Source organism: Acinonyx jubatus, chromosome F2, assembly GCF_027475565.1.
Source record: "Acinonyx jubatus isolate Ajub_Pintada_27869175 chromosome F2, VMU_Ajub_asm_v1.0, whole genome shotgun sequence".
In the NCBI taxonomy this organism is placed as follows: domain Eukaryota; kingdom Metazoa; phylum Chordata; class Mammalia; order Carnivora; family Felidae; genus Acinonyx; species Acinonyx jubatus.
In genome coordinates, this window is record NC_069394.1 from 54020371 (window position 1) to 54042895 (window position 22525).

At 39.2% G+C, this 22525-nt stretch overlaps 2 protein-coding genes across 7 annotated transcripts in view; both read left to right on the top strand.

The window, feature by feature from the left end:
• The window catches only part of TPD52 (tumor protein D52), a 111032-nt gene extending 106550 nt beyond the window's left edge, over positions 1-4482 (top strand). For all 4 annotated transcript variants that reach the window (XM_027064335.2, XM_053208720.1, XM_053208721.1 and 1 more), the window contains one exon: positions 1728-4482. In XM_027064335.2, the coding sequence (XP_026920136.2) occupies positions 1728-1844 (117 nt within the window). In that variant the 3' untranslated portion in view covers positions 1845-4482. The remainder of the gene's footprint in view (positions 1-1727) is intronic.
• A 2935-nt stretch (positions 4483-7417) lies between these two features.
• MRPS28 (mitochondrial ribosomal protein S28) overlaps positions 7418-22525 on the top strand; it is a 229892-nt gene continuing 214784 nt past the window's right edge. For 2 of the 3 annotated variants that reach the window (XM_053208723.1, XM_053208724.1), the window contains exon 1: positions 7710-7941. Coding sequence is in view for 1 of the 3 variants with exons in the window: in XM_015067556.3 (XP_014923042.2) it covers positions 7477-7692 (216 nt within the window). In the remaining 2 variants the exon portion in view is untranslated. The other variant, XM_015067556.3, reaches the window with a different exon arrangement.

Consider the following 22525-nt stretch of genomic DNA (forward strand, 5'->3'; position numbering starts at 1 on the left):
GGGCAGGAGATAAAGCTCGAGTGATGGGTAGGCTGCACTAAAGAATTTGGACTTAGGGCAATGAGAAGCTTCTAAAGGGTTTTAAACAATGTGGGTGGTATATTCTGTGCATTTTAGAAAGGTCACTGGTGCCCTGCAGATCTAAGGAGATCTGGAGCCAGGGAGACTGGTTAGGAGGAAGGAGTTGTAATCCAGGCCAAAGATGGCGGTGGAGTGAATTAAGGTAGTGCTGATGGGACAGAGTTGAGAGATATTTAGAATTTAGAAATGACAGCCAAAAAGTTAGTGACTGATTGGATGTGGAACAAGATGGAGCAGGATCAAGGAGGACTCCCAGGTGTCTGGCCAAGACAGCTAGGTGAGTGCTACAGTTATGTAAAGTCTTAAGAATAGAGAAGGAACCAGTTGTGGAGGGAGGTGTTCAATGTTAGACATGTGTAAGGGTCTTAGTATTTTTCTATAATTAAGAAATGTGTTTTAATAAATTTAACAAATATACAGTGGACATAAGTTGTGCAGATTTTTCAGACAATTCAGAGATTATGGATGGGAGACCAAAAAGAAGGAGAGAAAATTTCAACAAGATTCCAGCCGATAACGTGTCTGTGGCTAGTCGGTTAAGATTGAGCTAAGAGCAGGTCAGGTTAAACCTATGAGTTTCATTGTTGGTTGACTTTTTTTTTTTTAATTTTCAATTTTTTTTTTTTTTTTTTGATTTATTTTTGAGAGAGAGAGAGAGAGTACTAGCGGGGTAGGGGCAGAGAGAGAGGGAGACACAGAATCGGAAGCAGGCTCCAGGCTCTAAGCTGTCAGCACAGAGACAGACTCAGGACTTGAGATCATGACCTGAGCTGAAGTTGGATGCTTAACCGACTGAGCCACCCAGGCACCCCTGTTGATTGGTTTCTTAATGTTAGTCAGCTGTCTTGCTGGTCATTAAGGATGTAACAGAGAGAGCATAGATACATCAGTGTTATTAAGGATGAAGTGACATCATAAAGGTTTGGAAAAACATAAAGTATTATCCAAATGTATGGTAGACCTCTTCATGCAGACAAATGTTTATTGGCAATATCAGGCCAGATCAATTGGAGTAATGCTCCACAAACTTTAACTTTAACTTGTCAAGAAGCACCTGGAGATCTTTGTAGCTGGAGGCGGGGAGGTTGGTCTGAGACTCTTCCTAACAAGCTCCCAGGTGTCGCGGAGTCAGTCTGTGTGTTACTATTAAAGCACACCTTAAGTAGCACTGGGTTAGAAAGTTTACACCATAAGTGGGGGGGGGGGGGTGGAAATATATATATATATATATATTTCTTTCCTTTGTTGTATTTAGTATTTCTTGAATGAGTGTAGCTCAATGAACAATTGGAGAATACGAAGTGCTATCCAAATATAAAGAGACTTCAGTAGGTATTTTAGAATAAGAGATCTGAAAAAGGTTTTCAGACAAATTTCCCTGTGAAGAGCATTGAGCAGGTGGGAAAAAAGAGGAGGGGTGGGAGTATTTCAGCAGAGAAGACTGCACGGTTTTCTATTACGCGGCACCGAATGTTGCAACAGTACTAAATTCCATACATGCAGAGAACAGTCACTGGGCTGCTAGGTGCCTGATTTATGTGTTCCTCAAAGTAAAATCCGAGTTACTTTTTTTTTTTTTTTTTGCAGCGTCAGCTGAGCATTTCGTTTCATGATGTTTTGTCCTTTTTGCACTTTTTTTTTAAAAGTCTAAGGTAGGGGGAACCAAGCCTGCTGGTGGGGATTTCGGAGAAGTCTTGAATTCAACTGCAAATGCCAGTGCCACCTCGGAGCCTCTTCCGGAGCAGACGCAGGGGGGCCTGTGAGGTGCTTACCTGTGTGATGCCGCCCACTGCCAGCCGCTGCAAGCAGCATCCAAGCACATCATGTCAACACTCATTGCTCTCAGTTCCCACCGGATGTGCTTTTACTTAGCTTTACATGTTCATCTGACCAAATAGTTTGTGGGTTGAACACCATAAAAGTATCTTCACCTCTGTTCCTGGGAAACACCCTTTCATGTGCATTTAAGGCCCCCAATATAGGAAACACTGTTGTAAAAACACATGTAATACCTGGGGATCCTCATTAGAATGATCCAAGAATCGTCAGGTTTCTCATAACTGCTTTCCTACTTTATAAAACTGCTCTGGCTCTGGGATGTCAGTTTGATCTTTGTCTTCAAAATGCTTTTCTTTGTTTTCTCTTTGAACCTCTGTATATTTGATTGCTAACTAAAATTTAAAGTTCTCTGAATTCTGGTTATTAAATGTTTTGGCATAATTTTCTTTACCTCCAAGGGAAGAGTTACCAGCTACAAAAAATATTTTTGAGTAAACATTCTGGTATGAGGTATCTTCTATCGTGTGTGTCTGAAGACAGCAGACTAAATAAATCAGCTCTGCATCCAATTTGTTATGGTTTGTAAGTGACAACATGTACAGCAATTCAAACTCCTAGGTGACTCCAGAGTGGAACCATCTTATCTGTGTCACCCTTTGTGACAGTAACCATTTTAGTGTATTTGTTATTATGCCATTTATATCAACTTATTTTTCACAAGATTAAATTTTTAGTTTCAGAGTAAATTGCAAAATAACATTCTGAAGCAAGCATACTGTAATTCTTAGTAAGTTGAAATATGAACACTCTAAACAAATGTTCCATTCGAAAGCCTGGAAGATTTTTAGCTGTAATCAATCACGTTAGGGGAAACATTGCTGTCTTCATTTAATTCATTCAGCACCGTTTAAAAATAAGCACACAAAGTTGTAGGACTAAAAAACTTGAAAAGATTTTATAATAAGGGGTTGGTGGTAACTCCTGAGGATTTAATGCATTAATGAAAATCAACACATTGTTTTTTACTTACTTGTTTTCAGTGTCTTAGAAATTATACAATGATACTGTAGACATTGCCCCCTATTTTGAAAAAATGGCAGGGCTGAATGAACCAAAGCCTCTCAAAGTATCTGCATGGAGGCCAAGGTACTCTATTCTAATAGCTACTTATTCATCACTATTACCTTTTCATTATTCTGTGTATGGTTATGACCTATAATGTTGTATTTGTTATTTATCAAGTTGTGATTGTTTTATTGTTTATGCCAAATGTTAATTGCCAAGCTTGGAGTGACCTAAGGCATTTTTTTAAAAGCATGACTAGATTTACTTCAGGATAAATTATCTTATGAAAACCAAATTTGAAAAGCCACAAGTGTCGATTGTCATAAGTAACATGCTACCATTCTTGATTGCTAGAGCTTTTGTTATAGCACTTTAGATGCAACTGAAAATATGCTCTATTAAATGTGAAAAGCCTAATAAATTCTGTATATCAGTAGTATAGGTCTCAATATTTATTGTGAGACCAATGGTCTGGAAACAGCTTGTATTAAATAATCAACTGGTGTCTATGCAAAAAAAACAAAAACATTATTTTTACTATCTGCTTTAAATCACTGCTTAATGGTGTTAGACTAACATATAAATTCTTTCCTTAAAGAGGCTTTAAGACAAATGTCCTAGTTGTTGAAGCATTGTCCTGGAGGAGTGGATCTGTAGAAATTTGTCTTTTTATAGAAATACTCTGGTTACTCAGCATAACTGTTAAGTTATTTTTTTCCAACTAGTCTTTCATTTAAACAAAAAAATCACAACATCATCTTTTCATCACATTGTTTCTTGGGTATCCTGCCCCATTACTATCTTTCAATGAGACAAAATGGAGTAAGATGGAAATTTCTTTAGCTGAGTGAAATATACTCAAATCTTTTTACTTTTTTAGTGAGAAATGATAGCACAAGGGTTGGAAAATGGGATGGGTGTATGTGGGTATTGGTGATCGTTGTGAAAAAAAACTGGGGAATCACTTTTCAAGACATCTACCTGTACTTACTTTTTAAAATGATATAACAGATTGCAAAGTACTCTGCATTTTAGAAGAAGGAGTAAAAAGCGAGAGGATATTTAGAAAAACAAACATTGGACTTAGAAATATTATTCAAAATAGAAGATTCAATATTACAAATTCACAGATATTTAACAAATTTGGATTATCATAGCGATTACTAAGAATACCAGAGAGGTCCTGGTCACTCTATTGAATTTTGTGTTTGACCCTGTAAGGAAACAGCAACTTGAGAGTGAAATCTCACATACTGAAGAATTCAAGAAGTGTAATAGAAGAAAATAATCCCAGAAATTAACCCGTTTTTACAAAAGAATGTCTTCAATTTATGGAGTTTGTGGAAAATAAAGCAAGAATTCTTATGTTTATGAGGCCAAAGGAATCAGTAAAAGAGGAGAATTCACTGGATTATCATTTTAGTAACTCAAACTATTGAAATAGAGAAAATACATCTTTAATTTGGAATCACTGTCTCTGGATCTGTTCATTAAATGCACACTGTATTTTTTTTTTTTTTGTATAGTATTTGAAAACAATAAAAATTCTGTAATTTGGGTATGGGTCCTTTTGTATGTATTACCTATCAAGGAAAGAGGTGAGTCCATTATACAACTTCTGTCTAGACACTTCATATCCTAGATACGGAAAAAAAAACCCTAAGTAGCTGTATGGAATCAAGTGTGTCAAACAAAATTGAATAAGCTACATGTTGACTGTGACTATTTGCTGTATCTAGGCAGAGGAGTTGCTGCATAAAGTCCTATGTCAGGATCACATGTGTTTCTTTATAGCTCTTAAGACCCAGATGAAAAATCAGATTGTTTTGTGAAGAAACATTTGGCCATTAATTCGGGACTGTCCCATTGTAATTGGATTAATTATAGAGACCATGTTGGGTTAGAGTTAATATAAAGCATTATCCCTTTGGGGGCACCTGGGTGGCTCAGTCGGTTAAGCTTCCAATTCTTGACTTCAGATCAGGTCATGATCTCATATTTCATGAGATGGAGCCTCACGTCAGGCTCTGTGCTGACGGCACTGAGCCTGTTTGGGATTCTCTTTCTCCCACTCTTTCTGCCCCTCCCCCCCCAAATAAATAAACTTAAGTATATATATTTAAAGCATCACTTTTAAATAAATTTGCAAACCTTATGCAAGTAATTTTCATATTCTGATTCTGAAATCAAAGTGAACCAAATCAGAATGAGCCAAAAGAACTCACTCTTAGTTTGTAAGCTTCCAGAGGGCAGGGCCCGTAGGTACCTATCACCTGCCAGGACTTCATACTGAAATAAATGCTATTTGGTGACTAAAATTCTTGCCAACTCTCCTAGGTAAATTTTATTACATAATGAGGTTGGTTGGTAGTGTGATTCTTTTAATTTGGTGGTTTTCCTAGCATACAGGAAAGCCTGACAGTTTTGTAATTGTCAGTTCAAAAGAATAGGCTCAAAAGAACAGGCTCAAAAGAATATTTATAAGTGGGTATGATCTTTTGCTTTAATACTCTCATGATGCTTTGGTCTTCCCCTTGGTTTCTAGGATCAGTTCTCTATTCTTATTTTTCAGTTTGACTATTTTCTGATAATCTCTTCTTCCAGTTTCCTTAATGTTATTCCCTATCCCTATTGATCTACGTGGACTCTTTCAATGATTTTATTTATCTCTATGGCTGAAATGACCATCTTTAGAGTAATACTGTTATCTCCCCAGTGTATCACTAGTCCTATCTTACTTTCCAGGTTTTTATGTATGCTTAAGAGGCATGAACTTCTAATCACTTCCTGGTCACCTCCACCCAGACATTAATAGCCAGTATTTATTAAGCTTTCAGTAAGTGTTGGGCATGTTCACTCATTTCCCTTAATTCTTTCCTCAAGGATGTGGCAGTGTAACCATTTTATAAATGAAATTACAACCACTAGGTAAGGAGCCATTTTCTGTTTACTTTCCTTGCCATCCACCATTACTAATATTTTTACAATGTGCTAACAATTTGCAAGCTATGTAGTAACAATTTGCAAGCTACAGGGAAAGAGAGGCCTGTATTTTTAATAAAGCAAGAAAGAACGCATAGTGCAAACGAGAACAGGATCAGAATCCCTAAGGTGCCATCAAGATGTTAAAATACTCCCATTAGAGCTGGTGTTACAGTTGGTATAGGCTAGGACAAAGTGTGTAGATACCTCCTTTTAGATTTGTCCAGTCCTTAAACTACTGATGCTCTACCAAAGGTAAAGAATTAAGCATAACTTGAAGTCAGTTGATACAAACATTTATACATTAAAAACCTCAGGATTTGTCCTAAAATGCCCATTCTCATAATCCTCAAGGAATTTGTCATCTGACTGACGTAGGATATGAATATCCTACATCTATTGAAATTTAGGGCTGGGACCTTCGTAATCCCATGTGTTCTGTAGCTATTGATTTAGTTAAATTTACAAAGCACTTAAAACTTAGCAGAGGGGTTAATGGATTGGATTTACAAGTTAGGAAGTCAAATCAACATTAAATTGGTTTGCCGGAGATCAGGATTACAGTCAGACCTAGAACTAAGGGGTTCATAAGGTCACTGGCCAATGCACTTTACAATTTACCACTTTTTCTTCAAGGGAAGTATAAGTAGAAATAGCCACCGATAATAATGCAAACACGTTTCAGGTAAGACTTCATTAATGGTAAAAGGAAATAAACGTATAAATATGGTGTTAGGCTGGGTTTTGAAAAGGGACAAATTCTGGGAATTAACGTTGGTGGGGAAAAGGGGAGAAAATCATGAGTGATGGTGTGGTCTCTGGTGGTGCAGGTTTAGGCACATTCTGAACTTTAATTCCTTAGATGGAATTGTAGTTATCTACAAATGATAAAAACGTCTTAGATTAAATTTTGTAACGTCAGTGGACTGATCTCAGAAGTGAAAAAAACAACCTTGGCTCCAGGATTTCATAAACGTTCGTTGAGCCTTATTACGTGCCCAGTGTCAGGGACCCAACAGCAAAGAGTTTACAAATTTGGGACAGCGGACGCAAAACAAATTATAATTAAACCATAGACCATACTGAAAATGCTACCTGGTATAAAGGAAACCAGGAGAGTCTGACAGTGTGTTTGGATTTCCAATTCTAAATATGGTAATCAAGGAGAACCTATTTGAGCAGAGACCCGAAAAACCGGTCTTCCGGCCATTTGGAGAAAAAACCCAGGCGGCAGGGCTAGCAAGTGTCGCATTATAAGAATTTACAGCAGGACAAGGTTCAAGCGATGCCCTGGGGAACGAAATTCCTACGAGTCAAAAACGCTCTCCGCGCAAAATTTAGCACATCGCGGTCAGCAGGCGGCCCCTCGGGCACCAACGATTTAATCCACCGATTGTAGTTTAACCATCTGCCCCACCGCCCCCGGTGGCCACACTCCTCCCCTGCATCAACTGACTACAGCATGCCCAGGGATCATCAGTGCTCTGTAAGTGGGTGGACCATTCGCTGCTCCGCCCCGTGACCTGCGCGCTTGCGGAGAGGTACAAGGTCAGAGGTTTCGGAGCCGTCATGGCGGCGCTGTGCCGGATCCGTGCAGTCACCGCCGAGAGCCATTTCCTGCGAGTGTTTCTCTTCTCTCGGCCGTGTCGAGGCGCAGGAACTGAGAGTAGCTCCGGGGGTGAGAGTTCCGACTCCCCAGAGCCTAAAAGGCGCCCAGGCGGCTTCGCCAACGCTTTGGAGCGGCATTCAGAGCTGTGGCGAAAGGGGGAGCTCCCGCAGAAGAGAGTGAGTTGCAGGAACCGCGCCAGACACACCGTCGACCGGGCTGGGGTTTGAGGCGAGCTCCCTCGTGGTGGGTGGGGCGGGAGTCGGGGCGGAGCCTGGTCTGGGAGGTGGAGCTGGGGTCAGGGGTGTGTCTTGGCCCTGCAGCGGGCTACTTGGAACCAAGAGAGCTCTTGGTATGTTTCTCCGTTGGTTGTACTTCCTGCGGCCTTTACCTGCTTTGTCCCCACTCTTTTGCGCGCGTCTTCCTGGGTGAGTGCTGGAAGGGAAAACAGCAGGACGCGCTACCAGTTCGGCGATCTGGGGAGACTCCTGGGACTCAAAGACGAATTGGGCTCTACACCGGGAGAGGCAGGCCTCTCTGCTATTGGAGTCCTTTATACACAGAAGTTCCAGCGTGGAGCTTGGTGTCTGGTGTACGAGGCTCTTTATAAGTATTTGTTAATTCAGTGGATAGGTGGAAGAGAATTACTGTCTCTACGAATTTGAGCAAGTGATTTATCAATGCTTCACTTTCCTTTTCTGTAAATGACGTTAAAAATTTTTTCCATGTGTTTCAGGCAATAGTTTGTAAAATACGATGAAATTACTAGATAAATGAAATGGAAGTGATAGACATAAATACGAGACACATTTTTTTAAATGTTTATTTTTATTTTTGAGAGAGAGAGAGAGAGAGAGAGAGAGCGCGCGCGCGCGAGCGGGGGAGGGGCAGAGAGAGAGAGGGAAACCCAGAATCTGAAACAGGTTCCAGGCTTCGAGCTGTCAGCACAGAGCCGGCCGCTGGGCTCGAACTCGTGAATTTCGAGATCACGACCTGAGCTGAAGTCCTGAGCCGAAGTCTTAACCGACTGAGCCACCTAGGCACCCCAATGAGACACAATTTTTTATTACTAAATTCAGCAGACATGAAATTGGGTGTGTGGCCATGGTAGTAAATTATGTAAAAATAAACACTCTCAATTTTTGTACTTTCTTTGGAGACCAGCACCAAACAGTTCACAGACAGGTTGTGTCCTGGATTATAGAAAACTACCTGGAATTTAGTAAATAATTGTTAATAGTTATTGACAAAAATTTCCTAAAATCCAGGGTTTAGGAGAAGCCTGGTGCATTAGGTTTCTATTTGCTGCCCTAACAAATTACCACAGATTTAGTGGTTTAAGACAACAGATTTATTATTTTTAGTGCTGTAGGTGAGAAGTCTGACTGATGTCTCACTTGGCTAAAATCGAGATGTTGACAGGGTTGGTTCCTTTCTGTGGGTGGGATCTGTTTTTTTGCCTTTCCAGCCTGCAGAGGATGCTTGCATTCCTTCACTTACTGTCCCCCCTACACCATTTTCAAAGCCAGCAACAGCCCATTGAGTTCTTCTCACATCCTATCGCTGACTTCTCTTCTGCCTCCCTCTTCCATTTTTAAAGACTCTTGTGATGACTTTGGGCCCACCCAAAGTCTGTAACATCGTCACAAATACCAGGGATTAGGATGTGGACATACTTGAGGGGGCATTATTTGTCTCCCGTACCTGGAGAAGTCATGAAATCCGAGAAGAATGCCAGTGACTGACCTGAAGTTGACTGTTGGATGGATTTAGATCCATCCTTGGTGGATGGCTTTGAGGATTACGTGTGGTGAAGTAGGAAACATAAATGTAATAATTTCCATTCCCCGGATATTTATGTAGATAAGGGATTTCCCTGTTTCTCATCTTCCAACATTTCTCATTTATACCCCTTCCTCCATGCTTTATCACTACATTCCAAACACCTTCAGAAACTACCAGAAAATGCTCCTCAACTGCTGAGTTAATTGTGGCAAGAGTGAAATTGTAGCGTTGTATGTATTGTATTTGAAGCCCCAAATGGTGACCGTACTTGCGGATTTCATATGGTAAGCAGTAATGCTTGTTTAATGAAGGAACCAATCAAGGTATTTGAGAGTGATCAGGATTCCATTACCTTCCTTTCCCTTTAACTTTTCAGTCAGTTAAGCATCCAAGAGGAGGCTGGAGGGTTTCTTGGCATTCCCAGCATATCAGAATTGTTCAGTCCAGCTCAGGCTGCGTGGAGTCTCTCTGGGCAATTGTTCTCTACCTAACACAGTTTAGAAAATATTATTCTACTAGGTGGAGGTTAAGTGTGTTTGGTTGTGACATGCTGGTTCACTTATTATTCAGGATTTTTCAACATCTTGGTTTAATGGAAGGAAGGAAAATTCCCTGGGGAGGGGGGTAATCAGGAGGCTGGGCCGTAGTCTCCATTCAAAGAGTTGGTAGTTTTGGAGCATTTACAGTTACATGTTACAGTTACAGTTACAACGATCCCTTTACTCCTTCTTAAAAAAAAACAAACTTTATTTGTTTTGAGAGAGAGAGTGTTTAAGCAGGAGAGGGGCCTTAACAGGCTTCGTGCTGTCTGTGAGGAGCCCAACTTGGGGCGGGATCTCACAACTTGGGGCTGAGATCATGTACTGAGCTGAAAACGAGTCCGACGCTTAACCGACTGAGCACCCAGACTCCCCCCTCGCTCCGCCTTTACTAATTTTTAATTGATGCTGCTGACTCCAGTTGCTCCCTGGTCTAGGTCATTATATACAGTGGACAGTTACCTTCCTAAAGTTGGGCAGATTTAATGAGATACTCTTTTTGCTTTGGTTGAGAATCTTGTAAAGTTTCCTTTGCACTGTCTGCAAGATTAAATACACATCATTCCATCATCAGCTTGCTGCCTGCCATACAGGACCCAGTCCAATACAGATATTAGAGTTTCCATTCAGTTTCAGAAGGTCAGTATTCAGAGACTGGTTCAGCCATCTTACTAGTTAACTTTGGACAAGTTACTTAGCCTATCTTAAGTTTGCTTTCTTATCTCAAAATGGGCATAACTCTCACTGGGGTTATGGGAGAGTTTGCATGAAATAAAACATTTGAAGTGCTCTTAGCCCAGTGACTGTTGCAGAGTCGCCTTTAGCTCACTCAGTACATTTTAGCTCTTCTGTGGCCTTAGCTTTCAGGATTGCATGTTCTTTGAATGAAATCCTACTGCTTACCTAAATAATTAATAATACTTAAACTTAAAAAAAAAAACCTGTCCTTCTGTTTAATCTCAATTTAATGTTATTTGTAGTCATTAATATGTTAACTTGTGGGTCCAGAGCAACGTGCATACTTCAGAACAAAGCTTTTCCTGGCTTTTTTACCCACTAGAATATAAATTTTAGAGGGGAGAGAAGACACCTTGTCTGACTTGTTCTGTTACATCCCTAGCACCTTGGCCTTTAATGGGCACTCAATAAATGTTTGCTAAATGGGTGAATGAAAGAATAGTGCACATAGTGCATATTTGAAATTTATTATGCCTAGGCTGTCTGAATTGAAATCTGTGTTAACTGCTTACAAACAGTTGTCTAGCTAAGAATAGTGCAGGTTTGAGCACATCTATTAAGTGTGCTTGTCCAGAATAGTAATTGAGCAAAAACAATTTTAAGAGTAATAAAAGTAAAAATACATTAGTTTTAGTGTTTATTGGAAGTTTAGTGCTTTTCTGACTTATATTTATAATGAGCAATGTGAGTGGTTGTTAGGTATTGAAAGAGATTCAACTTTATGAAAAAGCTTTTGCTTTACTTTTTGAAGTTTCTGAATCTATTTAATGGAAAAATATCCTGAGTTTACAAGATGAATAAAGTTCATCTTTGTTCTATGATCGAAATTTTTGAAAAAGTATAAAAATAGTATTTGCTTACTTTAAAAGGAAAATTCAAATAGCATTGAAGATTATAAATGTGAAATGTAAAAGCCCTCTTTTCCTTTTTTCCCCTCACTTTCCAGGCTGGGAGTATGTATGTGTGTTTGTTCTGTGTTGTTGTTGTTGTTGTTGTTGTTGTTTTTGAGTTGTCACACAAAGGAAACTATTTGCAGCAAATAAGGAATTCCTTCAGAGTGTGTTTAAAAAAATTTTTTTTAATGTTTATTTATTTTTGAGTGAAAGAGAGAGAGAGAGAGAGATGGAGCATGAGTGGGGAAGGGGCAGAGAGAGAGGGAGACAGAATCTGAAGCAGGCTCCAGGCTGTGAGCTGTCAGCACAGAGCCCAATGTGGGGCTTGAACTCACAAACTGGGAGATCATGACCTGAGCCAAAGTCGGACGCTTAACCAGCTGAGTCACCCAGGCACCCCTGGAGTGTATTTTTAAAATGCGTACTTCATACCTCCAGAGATTTTATATGTACATTTATAAGTGCAAGCTAATTATTGATATATATACTTAAAAAAACCCACAAATTGTTTGGTACTGTTGTGAATTACATTATTACTGTTTTAAGTGTGTAAGTTCTGGGGGCTCCTGGGTGGCTCGCTCAGTCGGTTAAGCGTCCGACTCTTGATTTTGGCTCAGGTCATGATCTCACCATTCATGAGACTCACAGTTCAGGAGATGGAGCCCCTTTTTGGGCTCTGTGTTGACAGTGTGGAGCCTGGTTGGGATTCTCTGTCTCCCTCTCTCTGCCCTTTCCCCACTTGAGTTCTCTCTCTCTCAATATAAACAAATAAATGTTAAAAAAAAAAAAAAGAAAAAGCATAAGTTCTGGATTCAGATAGTCTCGGTTTGAATCCTGGTTCTTCTATCATTTACTAGCTGTGTTTTCTTGGGTAATTACTTAATATATGTATATCTTTTCCCTTTTTGTAAAAATTCTTTGTCATGAAATTATTATGAGATTAAATGAATTTATTATTTAAACACTTAGCACAAGTGTCTAATGCTTAGTAAGCACCCAGTATATTTTAGTTGCTGCTGCTGAAAATTGCTGTTTTCATGGAAGTATAACTGAATATTTTTTCTTATCATTACATATGTGTAATGTATATACACCTCATTGAAAAAAATTTGCTTGGTTTTCCATGGTATGGATGTAGTGTAATTTATTTAATGAGGCCTTTATTAATGAGATTCTAGATTGTTTTCTGCTTTTTTTTTTTTTAAATACAGACCTGCTACAGTGAGCATTTACATATTTTTTGCATACTTATGGGATATATGCTGGGGCAGAAGTGTACAGGTAATTTGAGCTTTGGTAGATAAAACCTGTTTGCACCACACTCCCACTTGGAATGCATGAAAATGCCTGTTTCCTCACCTCTTTTTCCATATCGGATATTTCTTGATATTGAGCCCTTAAAACAAAATACAGAAATTGGGAACTGGGGTTGTTATTCTTCACCACTGATATCAAATTGTGATTTTTATCACAATTACTTCATGTTCACATTTTTTAAAACTTTTTAAAAATATTCATTTTTGAGAGAGAGAGAGAGAGAGAGAGAGAGAGAGAGAGAGAGAGAGGCAGAGAGAGAGGGAGACACAGAATCAGAAGCAGGCTCCAGGCTCTGAGCTGTCAGCATAAAACCTGATGCGGGTCTCGAACCCTTAGACTTAACCGAAGTTGGCTGCTTAACCATGGTACCCCCATGATCACGTTTTTTGACTTCATAATAAGTAAGTGCTATCAATTTGAGCCATAAAATATACTTTATCCTCAGAAAATGCTACATTTATGTCATATATATTGGGTTTATATGTAAGATTTCATTTGTAAAACAGTTTCTGCTCAAAAATATTTCTCCGTGTAAGTAGTTTGCTGTTGCTTAAACAAATCATTGTTTTGTTTTGTTTTTTTTCCTTTGGTCTTTGTTCTTTCCCCTGGAATTAGCTTCTGTACCTGCAAATTCCATTGTAAAAATCATCTTTCCACGAGGCGTTTATCATCTCATCAACCAGGCAAAACTCATTTTGAATGTCCTGGAACTTTATTTGATATTCCCTTTATGGTACACACACAACTCTTAAGTTATACTGAAGTCATTGGAGTACTTGTTCTATCCTGTTCTTTAGATTGTGGTTCCCTGGAGATTAGGAATCATTTTTTTATTCACCCTTTTGATTCTTTGCATAATGCCTTACACATAAGTTAGGGACTAAGTATGTATTTGTTGATTCAAATTGGAATTAAATTTATACAGTTATAATATCTTGGGTGACCTGTTATTAGATTTAACAATATGTGTCAACACATAACACACATAACAATATGTGTCAACAATGTAGGTTGAAATTATACCCATTGGTTTAATTCTTATCCTTGCCAACGTAGTGCCAACGTAGGTATGTGTATGTGTACCTCCAGAAGTAAGTGCTATTCAGTAAGAGCAAGGCAAGTTTTTCTCAAAAAGGAACGTTCCCTGTGGGGGTGATTTAATCAAGGGCAGTTCATCATGAAATACTTATCCTAAGATTTTATTGAAGCTACTAGTTAGAGGGATCTCAGATTTAAAGGACCTGAAATGCTGTTGTTTGTAAGTGCCACCCTCATCCCATGCTTACTTACCCACTTCTGTTTTTCTTTGGTTTATTACCTTTAATACTGGTTTATCTAGCTATCTCTTCAACTAGTTCTTTGTGGGGTTTTTTTGAGGGTAGGAACCAATTCCTTTCATTTTTGTAACCAACATACTCTTTTTTTTTTTTTGAGAGAGAGAGAGTGCGAGTGAGGGGCAGAGAGAGAGGGAGAGAAAGAATCCTGAAGTGGGGCTCAAGCTCACTGGATGTGGGACTCGAATTCATGAACTATGAGACCATGACCTGAACAGAAATCAGATGCTTAGCCAACTGAGCCACCCAGGTGCCCCCAGCATGACATACTCTTATGTATAGACGACCTGGTAAATGTTTGCTAAGTATGTATGCATGTATATAAAATATATTTTTTAATGTTTTTATTTATGTTTTTATTGTTTTTCTTAAATGTATGTATGTATATGTGTATCTATGTGTGTATTTAGAGCATGCACAGGGGACGGGCAGGGAGAGAGGGAGACAGTGAATCCCAAACACTCTCTGGACTGTCAGCGCAGAGTCCAATGCAGCGTTTCATCTCACAACCCTAGAGATAAAAAATCAAGAGTCTGATGCTTAATCAGCTGAGCCATCTAGGTGCCCCTGCTATGTATATATTTTTTAACTTAGATACATTTTCCTCTTTTTTTTTAAAGAAATATTTTATTTTTATTTATTTTCTAAAGATTTTTTTTTTTAATGTTTATTTATTTTTGAGAGAGAGACAGAGACTGAGTGGGAAGGGGGCAGAGAGAGGGAGACACAGAATCCGAAGTAGCTCCAGGCTCTGAGCTGTCAGCACAGAGCCTGACTCAGGGCTCCAATTCACAAACCACAAGATCGTGACCTAGTCGAAGTGGAATGCTTAACTGACAGAGCCACCGAGGCGTCTCTAAAGAAATATTTTAAAACCTCTGATGCTGTTGTGTCACTTACACAGTAGAGATATGTAGAATCTGTTAAGCCAATTGGAAGCTATGCAATAGCAGATGACCCATCTTTTAGCCACAAGGTGGCAATAGTTGAGCAAATATTTAGTTTTCTGCTTTGTGAATAATACTGTTTCTCAACGGTAGAGGGTAGCATATGATTTTCAGCACATTGAAAAATGGTTTGCGAGAGGTTTTGAGACCACACGGTAGAACGTTTTATTCTTTTAAGATAAGAGAATAACATTTTACTATGTTAGTTTATTTACATAGAATAGTAATGTTACAAGACAGTTTATATTTTTATTTTAGCAATATATTAGCTTTCATGCAGGTTTTAAAAAATACTGTTTTTCACTTTTTCATGAATATTTCTTACTGGTATTTTTTATTTCAAAATGTTGGAACATTCCAGAAGACAGAACATACAAATCAGATATTTTTTTCTCCCAGAATACCAAAAAAATCCAAAATATAACTTATTTAAAGGATTTGTTTTAATATCAGGGGGAAAATTCTCTTATTTTTAGAGTAAATTTTAAGTCTACTAAATTCCTATAGTAGTAATATTCTTTAGTTTTATTTACCCTTTTTTTCTCACTAGGTTTATATTGATGACTTAAAAATTGTACCAATGTTTTATTCTCTTTATTATTTTTTTTTAAGTTTATTTATTTATTTTGAGAGGGAGAGAACAGGGCAGAGAAAGGAGAGAAAGAATCCCAATCAGGTCCTACACTGTCAGTGTGGAGCTCGATGTGGGGCTTGAACTCATGAACTGTGAGATCATGACCTGAGCTGAAGTCAAGAGTCAGATGCTTAACCAACTGAGCTCCTCAGGCACCCTATACCAGTATTTTATGTAGGGGTACCTGGATGGCTCAGTCGGTTGTGTGACCAACATCAGCTCAGGTCATGATCTTACAATTCGTGAGTTTGAGCCCCTTGTCAGGCTTTGTGCTGACAACTCAGAGCCTAGAGCCTGCTTTGGATCCTGTGTCTCCATCTCTCTCTCTCTGCTCCCCTCCTCTGTCTCTCTCTTTCTGTCTCTTTCAAAATAAAACAGTAAAAAAATTAAAAACGAATATGTAAAGGAATGTTGAAAAAGATTTCCGATTTTAACCATGGTGCCAGCTGGTTTTTACATTATGAAATTCTAGGTGAGTTATCCCTAAGTTAGTAAGAAAAGTCTTTTGAAGTGTTTAGTTTCACAGTGGAGTCTAACATTTTCAAAGCATGTTTAGAGAAAATTACTAGTCAATAAAAAAACGATAGGAGTGAATTGAAGTAGGTATAAATCTCTAGGAAAAAGTCAACACTTCTAATATGCTTATAAATAATACTATACATTTCCTAAAGTAAAAGATAAATATATTCTAAATATATTCTGTATGTATTTTGTGTCATGGGTGGTCATATGATCTGATCATACTCTTTCAGGTTGTTCAGTGACTTCCCAAGGCAGCATTAACTTTGTGTATCTTTATTAACTCTCATTTTTGCTCAGAAATCTCCATTCTTTTAAGGTGTTTGGGTATTCTTTTTTTTTTTTTCAAGGTTATATTGAAATTTCCTCTTTTGATTATGTAATAATTTTTAAAAATGTTTTAAAGCATTTTTTAAACACTTTTTTATTTTAAGTAATCTCTACACCAGTGTGAGGCTCAAACTTACAACCCCAGGATCAAGAGTTGCATAGTCTACCGTCTGAGCCAACCAGGTGCCCCTATATTAATAATAATTTTTAAAGTTTTTTTTTAATGTTTTTATTTATTTTTGAGACAGAGAAAGAGCATGAACAGGGGAGAGGCAGAGAGAGAGGGAGACACAGAATCTGAAGCATGCTCCAGGCTCTGAGGTGTCAGCACAGAGCCCGATGCAGGGCTCGAACCCACGGACTGCGAGATCATGACCTGAGCTGAAGTCGGGCGCTTAACCGACTGAGCCACCCAGGCGCCCCAATAATAATTTTAATAACATGATTATGTCCCTTAAGTTTGCTTTTATGTGGTGGCGTTTAATAACAAATGAAATAAAGGAAACTATCACGGTTGAGTGGAGCCTGGTTTATAGGGATTTGGGAATAAAATTAAACAGTGTTGGTTCATTTTGGATTTTGCCTTGCTTTTTAAAGCACTCTGCTCTCGGCCACTGTCAGATAATCAGAGGTGGACTTCCATTCCAGGAGTCACAGTTCAGCAGCTCATCTCTGGCTGGTTACCCAAATTGAGACGGTTGTGTTCTACTAAAGGAGATATGTGTGCACCAGCACACAGGGGATTCATCCCAGAGAGATGAAAACTTATGTTCATATAAAAACCTGTCTATAAATGTTCATAGCGGCTTTGTTATCACCAAAAACTGGAAACGGCCCAGATGTTCTTCAACTGTTGAATGGTAAAACAAACTGTGGTACATCCATACCATGGAATACTACTTAGAAGTAAAAAGTAATAAATGATTGATATACATAACAAATTGAATGACTCTCAGGGGAATTATGCTGAGTGAAAAAAGCCCATTCCAAAAGGTTACACAGTATGAGTCTGTTTATGACACTCGTGAAATGACAAAATTATTGAGATGGAGATCAGTGGTTGCTAAAAGTTAAAGATGGGGGTGGAGATCAGAAGGGAGATGGGGAGTTATAAAAGAGCAGCATGAGGGATCCTTGCAGTGATGGAACTGTCCTGTAACGTGACTGTGGTGAATACATGAATCTTCACATGTGATAAAATTGGGTAGAACTAGATACACATACAAGTAATTGGGTATAAAACTGGTAAAAATGTGAATACTGTTGGTGGATTGTATCCATGTCAGTTTCCTGGTTTGGTATCTTATGTGGTCTCACAAGATGTTAGCCTTGGGATAACTGAGTAAAGGATGCAGGGGATCTCTATGTATTATTTCTTTTAATTACATGTGAATTTATAATGATCTCAAAATAGAAAGTTGAATTTTTTTAAAAAAGGATTATTTCCCTAGTCTGTCAGGTCCAGCACTGGTAAGACTAGTGAATTCCCTAAACATGAGCCCATGATCCCACATCATTTCCATAAAATGATTTCTTTGGTTAGAAACTGCTGTGTGGAATACCATGACAATGAATAAGAGATTCTGTAAGGTGGGTGGTGGTTTTGATAGAAGCTTTGTGGGCAGGAAAGGCAAATCCATATTTAGAGTAAGTGTTTATTCCAGTGATAATATATCACTGTCCTTTCTGTGTAGAATGGCTCAGCATAACCTGCCACCAGGTAGCAATCTGATCATTTCAGGGAATGATGCTATATTGGAAGCTTATTGTTGGTCTCTGCTGTTGGCATATTGGTCATTTAGCAGTGACTGTAGCCAGGTTAACATGGGTGACTAGAAGTCAGTGTTTCTGAATCAATGCATAACCTCCATCCCACGAAAATTCAGGGACCTGCCACCTAGGTGAAATTTTTCATTGGTTCGCGGCCTCTGGGATATGTTGAGATACCCCTCTTACCACTAAGACAGAAGCACATCCCTGCTCCTGTGGCACCTTTGTTATTGAATGCATTGGTGAGGGACAGGAATAGCTGGGGAAAGAGGCTGACATCCACAAGACTGGTTATCATCCCCTGATTATTAAGATTCTTTCTGCTAAAGAGATCATTTACATGTGACTCATTTATTTTCTCACTCTGCCCATTCAGAGAGGTCTATCCACATACCTCTTTCCCAGACCTTGCCATTTAGTTCTCACTCATGTGCCTTCTAAATCCCTGACCACCCAGCAAAATCATTGGTCACTTCACACAGATTAATATAGATCCATACCTTAGGTTATCTTTCCTTCCAGGCAAAGAGATCAGGTGCACTGCTCAAAGTTCTGTCCCCTGGGAGGCTGTTCCTTTATGCCTGTTCTTCAGGGCCACTCTAGTTCTGCATTATGATTCACCTGGAGAGGTCTGGCAAAATCTCCATTCTACAGCTTTATCTGCTATAGATACTTGAAATACTACCACATCTGCAGGGTCTTAAAGCCCAGGTAGTAGAGTCGCTTGCCTGGTAGTCTGGACCTATTGTAGAGCTTTGTCTTATTCTGAGCCTTCCTCAAAAAACTGGCAGCTTTTTGGGTCACTTTGGTAAAAGAGTTGGAGAAGAATGTCCAAATAAGGTATTTGTTGCCTCCAAAATTCAAAGAGACCCAGTAAGCACTGCACGTCTCTCTTAGTGGTAAAAATGTCCCAGACCACTGGCCTCCTAGGAATTTCACCAAGGCCCAGCATTTTTTGAGATTTATTTCCTACCCTCTAGCATACATGTGTCTTACCATGTATCTAGAGTAGTTGCAACTTCCTGCTTCCAAGTCCAATCAGTATGTGTTACAGACCAATATGATGTCCAGTGGAATGAAGCGGCAAAGCCCCTGTATGCTAGTTTATGACAGAGCTGGTGAATTGATGTAACTCTGAAGTATGTGTTGTTTACTAGCAGACCTAGAAAAAGAAAGCATTTGTCAGATCACTTAGCGCATACCAGGTGATAGGGGGTATTTGATTTGCTCTAGCCATGAAACCACATCTAGAATAACAGCTATAGTTGGAGTTACTACTTGATTAAGTTTATGGTACTAAATTAGCACTGTCTAAGACCCATCTGTTTTCTATAGGGCCACATAGGCAAGTTAAGTGGGAATATGGTAGAAATCACCATCCTGCATCTTCTAGGTCCTTGGCACTAATCATTGCAGTGCCTCCGGGAATGTGGTATTACCTTCAATGTACTTGTTTGGTAGGTAGATGAAGTTCTAATATTTTCTGCTTCTCCTTTCCGACTTTAATAGCCCTCAGTGCACAGATTAAGGAACAAATGTGGGCATTCTGCCAGTTGCTGAGTAAAGCTGTTCCCATTATGCATTCTAGAACTTGGGAAACAACCACAAAGTGAGTTCAGGGGATGGGCCTGAGCTAAAACTCCATTCTCCTCCTCCATGCCCCCATAAGCCTCTGTTCTGACTAGAAGCAAATTGGGTCTTCAAGAGTTATGTCAGTTCACATAATCCTTGAAAAGTGTGATTATTTCTCCTTCCCCAGTGGACACCCTAGTAAACAGTCACAACTCCCTTTAGGAGAGCTAGTAGGACGATCGACAGTACACATTTTTAGCTATGTAGCAGGATCCTTCCTCAGTCTGCATGATCTCCTCTTCATTCAGAGGACTCAGTGTCTGGGAATTGGTTCAAGTTTGGGAATTTGTTGAGTGGCCCTGGCAGTCATTTGTGGTGATTCAGGGCAGGCTGTTCATTAGAACTATTGCGTTTTCCTATCTGTTTCATTTCTGGGACACCATAATCAATCAGCCAACACCAGAGAGCTCTTCAAGTCAGACTGTTTTGATTACTGTTTACACTCTGTTGCATTATGATAACCGTGCCCATCATGTTGTTGGCTAGTAAGTGCTGACCTGACTCCTGCCACTTCAGGGTCTCATTATCTCCACTGAATTCAGAGAGCTCTTTATGGCAGCAGCCCCCACCAGTCAGTCCTGCAGAGAACAGTCACCACACAGCACTTCAGAAATGCTGGTGTTCCCCTCACAAATGCCTTTCCCTTAGGTTTGGTGAACTGAGTATCTTATAGATCCTCCTGGGGACCACAGTAAGGGCTAGGTGAAAAGGTCCACTCCAACATTCCGTTCTCTCCAAGCATTTGGGTACCTTCTTCTGTGGTATCCTAAGGAAGTTCTGGTATTTCAACTTCGTCTAGTATAGTCTATCTTTTGGTTCAGATTTTATTCAGCCAACCAAGCAAACTTTCAAAACCCACACCTAGCCTCTTAAGCTGACATTGTATCTGAATCTCTGCTCGGTGAGCCCATATTAGTCAATTTGGCCCAAGGCCATACTGTCTTCCCTTCACCCTGACCCAGGACCCTTAGGATCTATTCCCATACAGATCCTTAGTTTCTACTGATTTCAGTTAACAAAATCATATAGTTCTTTTGGTGTGTATTATACCCCTTCATGGACTATACTTTATATCTCACCCCTTGAGGTCTGCTGAGACTTGAATTTGGTTATAGGTCTAGTCCTATCCAATAGAACTTTCTGTAATGATGGAAATATATACTGTCTGTGCTGTTTGCATATGGCCGTTGAGCATTTGAAATGTGGCTAGTGCAATTTGGGAACTGAATTTTAAATTTCATTTAATTTTAATTGAATTAGAATAGCTGCCTGTGTCTAGTGGATACCATATTGAACAGTGCGGGTCTGCAAGCACTGAGAAGTGGGAGAGATGGATACTTAGGAGGACCAGTGGGCCCCTACAGCTACCTCAGGGTAGAGCACTGCTGGTACTTCAGGAAAGGGAAGACCAACCTCCTCACACTGGGATGGAAGGGCCGCTTCTACTGGCAGAGGATACCTGGCATAGGTTAGGGGCCTAGGGGCTGCAGGTTCATCAGCATTTGCCCATATGTCCCGTGCTAAATTTCAGGATTCGCCACCTTCCTAATCAATGCCCCAATTTTAATACTAGAGAACCTGTGAAATTGGGAACTCAGTTTGCCTTGCCATTAAGCCATGTGCAGAATTAGATGTTGGGTTTTTGGGGTTTGTTTGTTTTGGGTTTGTTTTGGTTTTTTGTTGTTGTTGTTGTTTTGAAATCTTGGGCCTGAGGCCAAAGGAGATAAAGATTTCTTTTAGGACAGTTACACAAACTTTCAGATCCCTTATGTTAACCTCTAGGCTGGTATTTAAAGCCCTGGGGCTATCATTTTCCAGTGCACTTAATAGCAAACGACACTTTCATACTTCTGTGTTTTGACCTAATTGATATGAGGCAGAAGATACTTCTTCATGACAAAACCTTGTCATGATTATACGTTGTTATGTTTCTACAGATGTTAATTTAAGTAGTTGCTTTGCCGTGTACATCGTTTACACTGTGGGCTATCAGTATCTCTTTTCATGAAAATGGGATCGTGAATGTCTTTAGATTGAATGAATTCGGAGAATGAACCCCAGATAGCCCAGAATTAATTTAGATAACCCATCTTACAGTTGTATTCCTGTGGAACCATTTTGGTAGTCTCATCTTGTGTTCACAGAGACTTTTACCATAGGGACTTTTTCGAGTGCCTATATATGAGCCAATTCCTGCCCTGGATACTTTTTCTAGACATTCTTTACTAGTTGTCTCTGTGTTTTTATTGTGCAGGGTTAGAATAAAAAGTAGAAGTAGATAGCAGTAGCATTTTATAGGAGATCCCTGAAAGCAAGTTTTGACTATTGTTTGTTAAACATTGGAATATGGACAATATAGAAAGGGATGGTGCCATGGATAGGATGGAAATTGATTTCAGAAGTTTCTTTTTAGAATCGTCAGCAAATACTCTATCCTATTTTTTTTTTCTTCCAGGAACCAAGATAATATATTTATGTAAACTTTTTTAGTAGTGAACAAAACAGACATCTTTTCCATCTTGAAGTAAAGAAGACAAACATTTAACGATTGATTTTACATGTCATGAATGTTAT